The 14,048-nt window shown below is 29.1% G+C and overlaps 2 protein-coding genes across 3 annotated transcripts; both read right to left on the bottom strand.

The window, feature by feature from the left end:
• Window positions 1–3,577: 3,577 nt before the first annotated feature.
• On the bottom strand, window positions 3,578–8,075 carry LOC100788612 (shaggy-related protein kinase alpha-like). Of its 2 annotated transcripts, none has more exons than NM_001367556.1 (13): window positions 7,943–8,075; window positions 7,404–7,562; window positions 7,209–7,301; window positions 6,561–6,620; window positions 6,201–6,473; window positions 5,687–5,761; window positions 5,523–5,579; window positions 5,263–5,403; window positions 5,128–5,178; window positions 4,514–4,609; window positions 4,300–4,383; window positions 4,046–4,148; window positions 3,578–3,948 (listed from the first exon to the last, which is right to left on the bottom strand). In NM_001367556.1, the coding sequence occupies exons 2-13, from the start codon at window positions 7,506–7,508 to the stop codon at window positions 3,866–3,868; spliced, it is 1,221 nt and encodes a 406-aa protein (NP_001354485.1). In that variant the 5' UTR covers window positions 7,509–7,562; window positions 7,943–8,075; the 3' UTR covers window positions 3,578–3,865. The 2 variants fall into 2 exon arrangements, with proteins under 2 accessions (NP_001354485.1, NP_001242406.2); NM_001255477.3 differs by having other exon boundaries at window positions 7,404–7,559.
• A 1,676-nt stretch (window positions 8,076–9,751) lies between these two features.
• Window positions 9,752–12,615, bottom strand: LOC100788081 (mannan endo-1,4-beta-mannosidase 4). The gene is made up of 5 exons (XM_003521602.5): window positions 12,163–12,615; window positions 11,334–11,528; window positions 10,683–10,802; window positions 10,341–10,540; window positions 9,752–10,241 (listed from the first exon to the last, which is right to left on the bottom strand). Exons 1-5 carry the CDS (start codon window positions 12,538–12,540, stop codon window positions 9,887–9,889), a joined length of 1,248 nt encoding a protein of 415 aa, XP_003521650.1. The 5' UTR covers window positions 12,541–12,615; the 3' UTR covers window positions 9,752–9,886.
• Window positions 12,616–14,048: the final 1,433 nt, after the last annotated feature.

Here is a 14,048-nt window from a genome sequence, read left to right as displayed (position 1 = left end):
ATTTTATTTTTTCTCTTTTATGTAGTTCTGTGTAATCTAATATTGGCTGAAAAAGTGATGTTTTTACCAAGTCAAATTCATTTGAAATAAGTTCACTCTTATATCCATAAATACCCATTTACCTTTTAATTCTCTTAATATTTATATTATAGTATTCTTCCATGGTCATGCCGCCACACATACATATAATGCTTTAATTTATTTATTTTATCATTTTTCTTCTTATCTAGCTTTATTTATTTATTTTTGTCCGTTAACCACTATACTCATTATGTCCATGACATGCAATGCGATTTAAACCACTTCAATATCGGACACGTAACGAACCGCAAGGGAAAAAATGCATATTATATAAAATAATAAAAGTATAAATTTTAATTTTTTCATAATTTTTTAAATTTATGGTTTTAATTCCTTAAAATTTTAATTGTAACATTTCATCTTCTAATCTTATAAATTAGTGATCTCCATCCTTGTGATGGATTACTCATAAATAATTTTAATTAATTGAATTATTAAGTTAATTATAAATTAATTAAAATAATTAATTATTAAACATTGAATAAAAAATATTAATCCTAATTTTTCACAATAATATGTTTTTCCTCTTATCCACAAACACTTATTTTATCTCTATTGTCGTACACAATTCTACCAAAAATAATAACATTAGGATTAATAGTTTTTTATTAAAAAACTTTAATGATTAATAATTTTTATTTAATTTATAATTAGTTTAATATATCTAATAATCACAATTATTAATTTTTTTAATGAATATAATTATTAGTTAATAATCTATGAAGGAAATCAAAATCACAAATTTATAAAATTAAGGAAGCAAATGTTATAATTAAAAATTAATGAAGTCAAAATCATGGATTTAAAAATTAAGAGAACCAAAATTACAATTATGAACAAAATTTTGATGAGTAAAAGTGTTTTTTATATTGTTTTCAATCAAAATTAGAATTTCAGCTCAATAATTTATAAAATAAAAACTTACTTTAAAAAATGAATATACATATATTACTAAAACACAATTAATTAAATAAGATGTGTAAATTATTATAAATTTTTTATATCTATTTTTAAGTTTTATGAATAAAAAAACTATTTTTTTAGAGGAATAAAAAATACACTTTTAAAAATTATATATAATTTTTCTCTAGTACTTCTTCCATCTTAAAATAATATTCATATTAGATTGTTATACATAAACCAAAAAAAATATTATTAAATAAATAAAAAGAATAATAATTTTATAAAATAAATTTTATATTATCATTAATTTATTTTTTGATTTTACAGTTGATCATTAATATATAAAGAAAAATAAGTGAAAAAATATTCTCCTAATTTTAATTTTAATGATATATTGAAAAATAAAAATAAAAATATAATGTGAGAATTATTTTAGACGACTATTAGAAAAACAAGAAATAAAGAGAGCCTTCTGGGCCAAATTCCAACAGTTAACAAAGGGTTCTTAATGGTTGATATCATTGCTAAAGCAGAAGACGAATAGATCAAATTCAAAGGCACACAGAAGCTGCTTCTCAGTTCTCAACTACTATTCTATTTGTGCTTCAACTAAAATATCCTGTGATATTACTAGAGATTGTGGTACAAGAATTCACACTTTGCCCTAGTTCCTTCATAGGTATTAGATAGCCAAATGTTCCTCGCTCCTCAAGCTCTAATGCTGAGTATTTCAGGTCAAGGAAATAATTTACTTCAGTCTCAATACACTGTTTACACAGTGATATGCAACACAACGCGTGAAGAAGGGAAGGAAAACGTTTTTTATTTGTAACTCCTATCAATTATAAAACTCTATTATGGAAGAAATTCTTTTAAATATATTTTTTTGAGTATGAAACATTGGAAACTGAAACCGCATAGCTCTGGTTGTGGGTCATTATCGTTGGCTAGACATTGTGATAGTAATCATGGTATTGGAGAATCAAGGCATATAGACTTTGAAACAAGGTCAAGCAGAGAATATTGCAGATTGAAGTAACTTATAAACACTAACTAGCAATCAGAGAGCTTTAGTGGAATCAACTTTTCTTGTGTATATGTTTTAATCTGACATTATAGATTATAATAATGATGCAAAACCGACCAATTACATTGAGAGTGGCACTCTGATGCTGCAGCATATTGTGACACAAGGTCGAGAGCAAAAGAGGAATAGCATGGGGGTGATAGGTGCTTGGTTTTTCTTCCTGGTGTCTCCCTCACCCTCAGCAGGTTCAGCACATTGAAGAAACTAAACACAACCGTTTTGGTACCAACAATAGCAAAAGCATCATCGTGAGAACCTACAGTTGCCCCCAGGATATCAAAAGCTTAAGAAAATACGGCATAAACATATTGTAAGTGTATTTTAGCCTCCTCATATTAAGATGATTTGGCACAAAAAACAATTATTCCATTTGATGATAGAATGGATTACACTTTATATAGATCAGTTAGGTGGCTAACTAACTCAACTGAAACTGTTTTAACAAACTGACTAATTATAATTTACACAATAACTGTGGTTATTCTATCTTAACACCTCATGTGATCGCTAATCACGAAGGTTGAGAAGTGAGGTGATTGCAAGTTAGCGATAGAAACATGATTTTAGAATTGGGTTCATAAATAATAGTAACAAAAGAGCACATGCCTTCTTAGTGGCATACAAGGTTTACTTCTTTTACAAGACTACCAAATTTAGAACCTAACCTGTTGTCTTTATATAAGCAGTTTATAGTTTAAAGAACTCAAAACAAACCATTGCATGGTAAGAAATCATTCACTAGGGCAATTATTCAGGAAAGGGTCAACCAATCAGAACCAATTGTTTCATGTAAACAAGAATAAGTGATTGCTCCACTCCATAATTAACTCATACCCTTCTAGTATCCTTTTCTAATAAATTAAATTGCTGACGTTCAGATTTTGTCAAGTGCTAAGTGAACTTTGATTTGTTGAATTAGGGATATTAAACTAAAATATAAGATAAATTAAGTACTTTGTTAAAAAGGGGAAAATAATAAGGACAACTGAAATATTAGAGATCAAATTATCTTTCTTCATGATTCTTCTATAATAATACAGAATAAAGTCTCCACATTATAAAAAGAAAAGCGAGAGACACTTTCTGGAATATAGTTGCCATTTCTTCTGAAGCTTTGGGCTCCTACTTTGACCACGTCCTAATATAATACGCGCACCACGTTGAAATAGTAAAAACCAAACTAAGTACGTAAAAAATACAGTAGTTAAGATAAAAAAAAAATGCCAGTTTAGACAGACTTGTAAACTGCACACTCTTCCAGTTTATAAAACAATTAGAAAACTGCTTGTTTAAAGAAAACTTTTCAAAAGAATTAGATAGAAAACTGCTTGTTTAAAGAAAAAAAAAATTAGACAAACATTTTATATAAAAAAAACTAATTATTTTTATTAAAAATATTTTTTTGAAATAAACATAAACAAACGGGCTCTTTGTCTAATAATTTCACCTAAGTTTAGCCACACAATGACAACTTGACATCCCCATACAGAACAGAGCATATCTAAATTAGCCAACCACCCATCATTGTATTCACAAATACCAACACCGGTTTAAAATGTCTTCTATTCGATGTTACAACCTGCTGTTAAACAGGAAACACGATTTTCTTCTGAAAACCCATCGAGTGTTGGGTCATATCGAGTATCATATATCTTAAATCAGTTTTTACTAGACACAGAAATACAACAAGGATACATAAAGGAACAGATTTCATTTCATAATAAATAAATAGAGAATGACGGAGCATTCACATGGGAACGACACTATTGCAGTTTCGTTACATTTTTCACATTATCACAAGCCAAGAAACGGGCACTGCTTCCTCGCATGTTCTGGAATCAATTTCACCAAAATCTCAACTGGGACTCCCTTCAATTCTGGTACACGGGCAGCAAGAACATCAGCCAGAACTAATAAACTAACAGAGCAAAGTTAAATAAATAAACAGAATAGCTTATTCAAAAAGTATCATACCATGAGATTTAAAATTGAACAATGGTGGAAGGAAACGACCATTTGGCAAGCGAGTGTTTGGGTCACGAAGTTCATCAAAGAAAGGATGGGTCAAGGTATCTAACTGCACAAGATAAAGTAAAAAACACATTATATAAAGCTTCAAAGGCGGAGAAACAATCATTACATGAGCAGTACAGTACAGCTCCATTTTGCAAATTAGGTGGATTGAAATTAGAGTTAGAAAGGCCTGCTAAGAAGTCAAATGTACTCACAGCAGTGCACCGCAAGTTAGGGGAGTATTGTAGTAGTCTTGATACCAGATCAACAGCTTCTGGAGGCATGCGCTTGTGAAAGATCTAGAAGGACCAAATCAACAAATTTATCAGTGTGGTGCGCTAAACAAGACAAGTTACTAGATATATTAGTATTTTCACTATGGTGAATAAAGTATAAAACACGAAAGGCTATTAAATTTATTTGTGATACCTTGTGCCATGGATGCGCTTTAATCTGTGGGAATTTAAATTCCGTGTAGTTAGGATTCATGCACTTTATCTCTTCCCTTGTTGGAGTTCCCAGAACCTACCAAAGCAACAAGTGGACAGTTTACACGTTAAAGATACTGACATTGTGACAACCAAGCCTATCCATCAAATTGATCAGAGAATCAGTGATTCAAACAAGGAATCTCCCAAGTAAGCTAATTCAGCCTAAAAGATAAAAAAGTTGAAGCAAAATAAATGACCCACAAGTCATCATCCATTGCATTTTTGTGTTACAAATTACAATTGAGTTAATTGAACTATCCAAACATGATAGATAGATTCAATGGAAACTAGAACACTAATCTGTGCTAATGCATGGGAAAACATGAAATTTCTTTCAAATGATCCCTTTTTTAAGAAATCACAAAAATCCCACAGTTGTGAAAATTGACAAATGTCTCTATTTCAAGAAAATAACTGAACTGACAGAAATGCCACTGAACAAGAAAGAAAAAGTGACAGAACTATAACACTAGGCATTGGAGCTTGACAGATTTAATATATTTCTATGGCAGACATAGCAGTAACAACAAAGAAAATAATCAGAAAGATTACCTTGATGATCTCAACAAGCTGATCAACTCCACTCTCACCGGGGAACAAGGGCTGGAAAAATAAAAAAGAAACAAACTTCATTTTTACATATACTAAACCACAGAATCAAAGGAGCTCCCATCAACAACCACCTACCTGTCCAAGCATAAGCTCAGCCAATACACAGCCAACTGACCAAATGTCAATAGCTGTAGTATATTCAGTTGCTCCAAATATAAGCTCAGGTGCTCTATAATATCTAGAACATATGTACGATATATTTGGTTCGCCTTTCACCTGTCAAAGGTTAGAGCAAACAAGGTGAAACCACCCAGATAACTGAAGTTTCAAGAGGAATGCGTGAAGGTAGAAAAGACAGAAACACACACACACACACATACGTACATAAAACATACCAAGACTTTTGCACTTCCAAAGTCACATATTTTAACCTGGTGAGTGTGCGGATTAACCTGCATAGAAAAACTTTCAGTTAGTATTTGCTGACTAACAGTCATGAATCTCCATAGTTTGAACTAAGCAGCAGTTTTTGACCAGATAAATAAAATAGAATACATACCAATAGATTTTGAGGCTTGATATCCCGATGGCAGACTCCAATGCAACGATGAATATAAGATAGTGCCCTAAAGATCTGCAGTATATCAAGAAAACAGATACAGCCTCGGCAAGATAAGAAATGAATACAGGAAGGACAACACTGGATATATATCTACTCTACATTTACCAAGCCAGCTCTGCTTTCATATTAGCAAAATACACAAATCCACACCCAACACAAAATAGAATCAAATGTGCAGACTGTTAGGTGTAACTAGTAATCAAACTTTAAGCAACTTGAATTCAAAGGTCAACCAATGGCATAAAGCAGCAACTCTTGGCAAAGAGAATTAACACCACTTGAGCAACAACAGCATGGTTCAATATTTATCTTGCCGTTTAAGTGCATGCTCCAAAATTTGAGCAATAACTCAGAGGGCTAGAAAATAATCCAAAACATTAACACGGCTATTTTCCAAAATAAAACTGACAAAAGGGTCATGACAAAACCAAACTGACATGATTAAGCATACCTGGTATGTATAGAGTTTTACATATATCAGAGGCATCCGTTGGTTCAACTTGTTGTAATGTTTGATCACACGATTAACTGTTTCAGGAACATACTCAAGTACCAAATTAAGGTATAGTTCATCCTTTTCAGTGGTTGAAAAGAAACAATGCTTCAAACAGACAACATTTGGGTGGTCAAGAAGGCGCATTGTTTGCAGCTCCCGGTTTTTATACCTCTTGTCTTGAAGAACTTTTTTGATAGCCACAGTTTCACCAGTCTCCAAGCATTTAGCCTGCGATTATACAAAAATGTCAGCATCATATGTCGCTCTGTTTGAAAGGCTAAACTAATACATCATTCAGTGGATAAGAATTCATACTTGGAAGACAACCCCAAATGATCCATGCCCAACAATCCTCTCTGCCATATAGCTTATAGTCTGAAATATTTTAAAAAACATGTTCTATTGTTATAGAGACAAACAAATTTAAGAAAGGGAGAAAATGAATTGAGAAATATGGTTAAAGTAAATATGTAGACAAGGATAAAAATCTAGTATTTGATATTGCATATCCCATTAAGCTCCACCAGTCAGTAAGTATTTGGTGGGGATATTTTCCAATAGGAAGGCACAACACAAACATGTTGAAGACAGAAAATAGTAGAACGACCCACTGTATAAATATTCAAGTTATCAGGCAGTACAGCTGACATAATACCCAACAAATATTGATGGTGGGGGGGGGGGGGGGGGGGGGGGTGGCTTCGAGGACAAATATAATAAATCTCATTTCAATACTGAGTACTCACATTCATAGCAGCATTATTGTTTATGAAAGACAGGAAAAAAGACATTTACACCCAATTAATAGCACCAAACTGAAGCATTAATTGCTCATCAACTTCCAAGCACCAAGATGTCAGTCAGCAGAGCAAAGGAGACAGTCAATAGTCAAATTATTTCAAACTACATCCCAGTTTCCACAGCACAGTACATGTTAGGGGAAAAAGAAGGGAGAAGGAACACCTGCTTCGGTTGACCATTTCTACCCCCAATGGTAGTAACAATGATATGTCCGGTCTCCGTTCCGTTACCATCGACAACGGTGGCTTCCATTTCCTGCAAGATGGAGCATGCTGTAAGCAACAATGTCTCAACAAAAGAAGTATCCCCCCCAAAAAAATGATATTGTATTGAGAATTAACACAGCGTATGACATACTTTATCGTCCCTAATTCTCATATCATTCATCTCCTCAGGCAATCTATCAACACCACTGGATTCTCTCAAGCCTGATGATGTTGGTGCCACACCAACTGAAGCCATTTTGTACCAAACTTCACTGTTATTTTAACAGCTTAAAACCCAATCTCTTGCCTACTGGAATTAGTAGCACCAAAATCAGAAAAAGAAGCCAAAACAGGAAAGTTGCATCTTCCACACACAGAAATATAAACAAAGTAAAAATGTAAACGCCTTTTATTTGCGGAAACTACTGAAGAAAATTAGAGATCCATCTATCGAGCATCACAAATCCAACGGGAAACCCATCATTGCATCAGTAATCCCACGGTTAAAAACAGAGAAAATAAAATTAAAATTAAAATTCCCAAACAAACGGTCCTAAAGATCCTCGTAAATCAATATAGCACAATAGAACGTGAAATAGTAGTTCCGATCTAAGGACATAAAACTAAATGAGAAAAGGGAAGAAATAGGAAAAAAAATGGTAAAAAAAGAAGAAGAAGAGGAAAACGTGCCTTTGGTGGCATGAATGTATGTATGTAAGAAAAAGTAAAGGAAAAGGAAGGAGGGTTGTGAGGTTATTCTTTATGGAATTCTGTGAGCAAAACACTTCTTCTGCTTTTTTGTGTGGTGTACTGTAATGAGCTTGTGGCACTCAAAGATGAACACTGTTTTATGTTTTTTTTTTTCCGGTAAAATATAATTTTAGTCTTTAAATTTTCATCTCCATTTTGTTTATTTCTTTATTTTTCTTCATTTTAATCTCCACAATTTTTAAAAATCTAAAATATACATTTATAGATAAAATAAAAGTTTAAAGTCATGCGTGTCATTTAATCAATCACGTTTAAGATAATTATTATCCAATTTCAACAAATTTAATGTGTATTTAATTAAGATTTTAAAATATTTTTTTTATAAAAATATGTTATGATAGTCAATAAAAACTTTTAAATAATAAAATAAATTTTGTGACAATCAATTAAAATTATTAAGATTTTTTTAAAATACAATAATAAGGTATATTGGTATTGCATTAAGTTTTTTTTTTACTTATAAAAAGTACTCTAATGTTTAAAAATATATATATATTGATAGATTTTTTTGGAATAAATTTTATGAAGACTTTTAACAATAAATATAGGTTAACATATCAAAAAATCTCACTTAAGATATTCAATATTTTATTCTTCCTTTATAAAAATCATAACCCATAAAAAATTGTAAACCCCTGCCGCTGCATAAATGAGATCAAATAAGAAAACATACACACAGCATTGTGGTTGAACAACTAACAGCAATACACAACACCAGGCAAGAAACTTTATTTATTTTTTAATAGCAGCAGATAAAACATCATAGAGAATTGTATGTTCTTTCACGTTTTAACACTTTGGATTTGTGTTGCAATGTAAATTAATATGAATTATAAATTCATGTATTTTTTTATCATTTGAAATAAAAATCAATTTTAATTTTACCTGTAAGACTAATAAATAGGTTCACTGTACTTGATCAACTTGATTATTTGTCTATATACTAACTATTAATATTACTTATTATTATTGATATTATATTATAAACATATTTATATGTATATTATATATAATTATTATAAAATTTTACTATTTTTAGTTATTATCTTTTTATGAACTTTATCTTCTTTTTATTGGGAGATGATTACTGTGAATCCTTTTTCTATTGTTATTGTGCTTCAGACAAAAAAACAAAAATTGAAAAAAAAAATAGTACAAATTATAAATATATGTATTTCTTTTTTTATCATTTGAAATAAAAATCAATTTTAATTTGACTTGTATGACTAATAAATAATTTTATAAAAATATTATTTATTAAATATTTATTTTATTACAAGTTAAATATTTAAATAATTAAAGTAAAAAAAAAAATAGCCTTCATTGAAGGTTTCTGGATCTGTCCTTGCCTAAGACATGGACTAAAATTGAGGAATGTCAAAAAATTGATAGTTAGTAGACTCAGTCACTAATTTAAAGGAGGAGTTATAAATTAGGTCATTTAGTAAAGCTTGCATAAATTGTATTATCTCTAAAAGCTACATTTTTTATTTCAAAGTGTTATTTTGATTTTGCTTTTTTTCTTTTTATTCTTATTTGTGTTATGACATTCCTTGTGAAAAGAAAAACATTGTCGAACTTGTTTTTCTTTTTTAAATTTTAAAATATGACGTAAAATTTATTATTTTATATCATTTTCTCTTATACGAAGATGTGAGAGAAAGACGTGAGTGACTCAATAGATAAAATGTGAAAATGAGAATAGAACATACTGATGAGTAATTTATTACAATTTAATAGAAAAAATATTTAAAAAAATATGTATTTAAATAGTCATATGAACTTTATTATTGCTATAGATTATATTATTCCAAGATGATAGAATGCTTGGTTAGAAGGAAAGAATGTGTTTATGAAATAGAATTATGCAAGACTTGACATCTTCTTAGATTGTTTAGTAATGATATTGGTAGTTGAAGGAGTCTCTTCAAAAACGACTTCATAGCCATCACGAAAGTCATCCATTCCTTTGGCCAGTAGTTGCCAAAAAAGCCCTCCTGCACATGACCCCCTGTTACTTGCACTCTTGTATATCAAATTGTATAGTTTCTCAAACAAACTATTCCTTTTCTCCACGCCATATCCTGAAATCTTTGAAGATAACCCAAACTCGCTAAGAAGAATGGGTTTCCGTAAAACATCATTTGCGTCTTGAATATGGACTTGGACCCAATTGTTAATAAAGACATCTTGGGCTGTTTCATTAAACCTAGACATCCTACATCCAGATCCACCTTATAGATTAGCACTATTGATTTACACAATTGGTTATATATTGTATATAGTTAACAAATTCAAATAATTTTAGAGGAATTACCACTGAGGGTATAGATGGATGGTGGTAAAATCGATTTCCGGAACTTGATTGTTAGAAATGAAATCGGTTCCTATTTGATATCCAGGATTGAACTGCTTCCTTTCTGGCATCGATTCACCATAAAATCCTTCAAGCCCTATTTGGAGTAAGTGATTGCTATCAATGGACTTCACATAGGCAGCCATCTCCCTCACCCAATCCTTTAAGTTACACACTTTTTATATGTATCACAATGACTTTATATTTATGATGACCAATGAGAGACATGCATATAACTAAGATAGTTTGTAATTGATTAAATGTCCAAGAAGAGAAAGTAAGAAAGAAAAAAAAAAAAAGTACCTGAATTTGTTTTCCAGATAGCTCTGAACAACGAGGTTCGTTCATAAGCTCCCATGCAAAAATAGTTGGATCATCTTTATATGTTAATCCAGTTATAGTATTCTTTCTAGTTAATATAGTCTGTGTTACAACCAAAATTATAAAAAAGTTAAATGGCTAAACAAAAATACATTATGGTTACTTTATTAGATTGATTTTCATAAATGATATAATACTAGTAAAAAATATTATCATTTAATTAGTACTCTTTAATAGTGAAACATATTTTATATTATCATTTAATTGTAACTTGAAACAATGATGATGTATTAAAAATAAATTATTTTTAAAAGCTAAAATTAAACTCTCATACAAATGAGAAATGTGATAACTTTTAGTTTATTATTTAAACTTAAATATGATATAACACATGTACAAATGATGCATATTATAATCATTAAATCAATTAGTAATTTAGATTATACATTTAATTATAAGTTTCATGTGGTCTTTAATTTAAAAATTTAAATGAATTTTATAATTAAATACACAATCTAAATCATTATTTTTAGTCTAATAATTATGATTGAATGTTGTCTATATGCTACCATTTAAGAAAAATGGCCCGTATTTGTCTTTTTTTATTCATCATTCTTTTCTTTAGATTCTTACCTTGACGTGATTTTTGTAGTATTGCTTAATGACGGGGTGTGAGAAGAAGTCATCCTCGTTGTTTACTTTTTGACCATGTTCCTTTGCCCATTGAACATATTGATTTTTTCCACCACCATCTTTCCAATTATTTATTAGGCTTAGGATCAGCCATACCCCATTCTTTCCTGCTTGTGATATCACAGAATCCAATCCCTGCATACCATATAGAGTTCACCAAAAGAACCAAATTAATTAAAATACCATCTAAACAAACACAATTCGGTAAATAAACAATAAACTAGTATATATATATATATATATATATATTATAAACTCCAGGACCATTCCACTTGATCAAGAGAGAATTTTGCTTTCAACACTTGAAACCCCTAAGTTGACCATATTGTTATTAGTAACTTAAATTCTATATAATTTTTACATTATTTTCACAGCTTTTTTTAATTAAGAATCTAGCTACTAGAAATTTTCATATACATCTAATTTAAAAAATAGTTTATTTATTTATTTAAATAACATAGAAAAACTACGATAATGTAATTTAGTAAGGCAAAAAATTCTAATAATCAAATTTAAAAAATTACATTCGAAAAAAAAATTACATTTTTTGCACATTGAATACCTTTCATATAATTATTATTTTTATGGTGGAGAACAATATTGATGAGTTCATAATTCATAGGACTCACATTCTCACGTATCAAATAAGTCGTCATTTATTGAGATATACAATATAATATTTCTCTTTTAAAAAGAAAAAGACAAAGTCTGCACATGTACACGCATGAAAAAAGAAATGCATTTATTTAAGCAGCACATGCAATAGTACCTTAAAAACATTCTCATCATAATAACCGGGAGAAATTTGAAGGGCTTTGTAACCTCCATCATTGAATGCCCAGGTTCTTGCTACGTTCAAACCGTGTTGGGATGCTTCTTGAAAAGTTGTAGTGACCTTAGAAATTGTAGACGGATCAGATGCCATAGTCATTAACCAATAGGCATTGAATCCGTTGAAGTATTGTGACTTTTCATTTAGAAGAAAATGGGTATCACTTCGTTGAATGAAACCATTATCATTAGGTATTTTGGTAACGTTTTTTTTGTGTAAGTGATGATGAGGATTGACTATATCCTTGCAATTCCCATATTGACAAATAACCAATGTCATCATAAAAATCATCAATACCAAGTTTTGAAACCCCATGGCTTTGTCTCAGGACACAAAGCTCCAAAGTTAAACTTGTACAACCAAGTGAAAATTAAAGAGAGAAAAAAAGAATCAAAAGTTTTGAGACAATGAGTTTCAGTTCAATGGAAAAATAGACAACTAGAGTGAAGTTTATATAGAGGTGGGAACCTAGATAAGAGTTTTAAAAATACACCGTAAAAGTTTTATATTTTAATATAATTGAAGCATGAAAAATATAAAAAATAAGTATAAAATAATTGTGATATAATATAGTAATATTTATTTAAGTTAGGTGTTAAAAAATAAATAAATAAATTCAAATGATTTGACCTTTTATTTTTAATTAAAATGTAAATATAAATTAAAACAAATAAATATGACATGATTTAATCTTTCAATTTAGGGTTATAATTTTTTTATTATTTAGAGTTATAAATAAATATGTCAACTTATAATATTTAATCTTTTATTACTTTTATTAAACAATAAGTGTTTCTAAAAAAATAAAATTGTAAATATATTGCCAATATATGATGATAAATGTTAGAAATATTTTAAAAATCAAAGTACTTTTGAAGAATTAATCATTAATTACAATGATAAAACAAGTTTAGTCAAAAGTTTGTGTGAATTTTTTAAATCACCATTGGAAATAATATAAACAAATTGCATCACTTTTAAGTGAAAAAATTAATTGAATAAATTTGAAAAGTTTATAAAATCATTTGACTAGCTTATAAGTTCCTCTTTAACTAAATTTAAATGAGACCATAGGAATATATATAAAGATAATGTAATCACAAAAATAAGGGTACAAAATGATACATGATGTCTATTAGTAAACATATTTTTTAAAGTAATCAGGTAACTATGATTTTTATTTGTATAAAATTTCTATTAAACTTTTTCTTCAAATTAGGAACACATTCAATTTAATTGTTAAACATAGTTAACAACACTATCCACTTAATAAAATATAAGTCAAAATAAATGCATAGAGGATAGGAGAAAAGTTTTTGAAAAATGATAACAAAAAAAAGTTAATCCCTTCATTCCATAATAATCGTCATGTAAAGAGAAAAATTTATCCTAAAATAATTCTCATTTTAATTTTTTTAATGTAACATTAATTTTTTTCACTTATATCTTTTATAATGATATATGTTAAAAAAATGAAATAATAATGATAAGATTAATTTTATAAAATTATTATTTTCTTTCATCTTTTTATTAATTTTTCTTTCTATGTGTAAAACAATCCAAAACAACAATTATAATGGAACGAAAGAGTTACATTAATTAGGCTTGACATTTAGCAATAAATTTTCAAAAGTTACAAACGCATTAAATTATAAATAACGTCAAGACAAAGGTTTTTTTAAAAAGCAATGATTCATATTTCTTAAACTAAAACAAAAATGTATAAAAAATTAAAACATTTTTTAACAGAATTAATTCCAAAATGAATGAAAAAATTGTCCTTGATATTAACTTAGACTACACTTATAAACAAAAGTTAAGAA

The sequence above is a fragment of the Glycine max genome, chromosome 3 (genome assembly GCF_000004515.6).
Source record: "Glycine max cultivar Williams 82 chromosome 3, Glycine_max_v4.0, whole genome shotgun sequence".
Lineage (NCBI taxonomy): Eukaryota > Viridiplantae > Streptophyta > Magnoliopsida > Fabales > Fabaceae > Glycine > Glycine max.
Note: the sequence above shows the minus strand (reverse complement) of the source record. Positions and strands in the feature narration are given on the sequence as shown.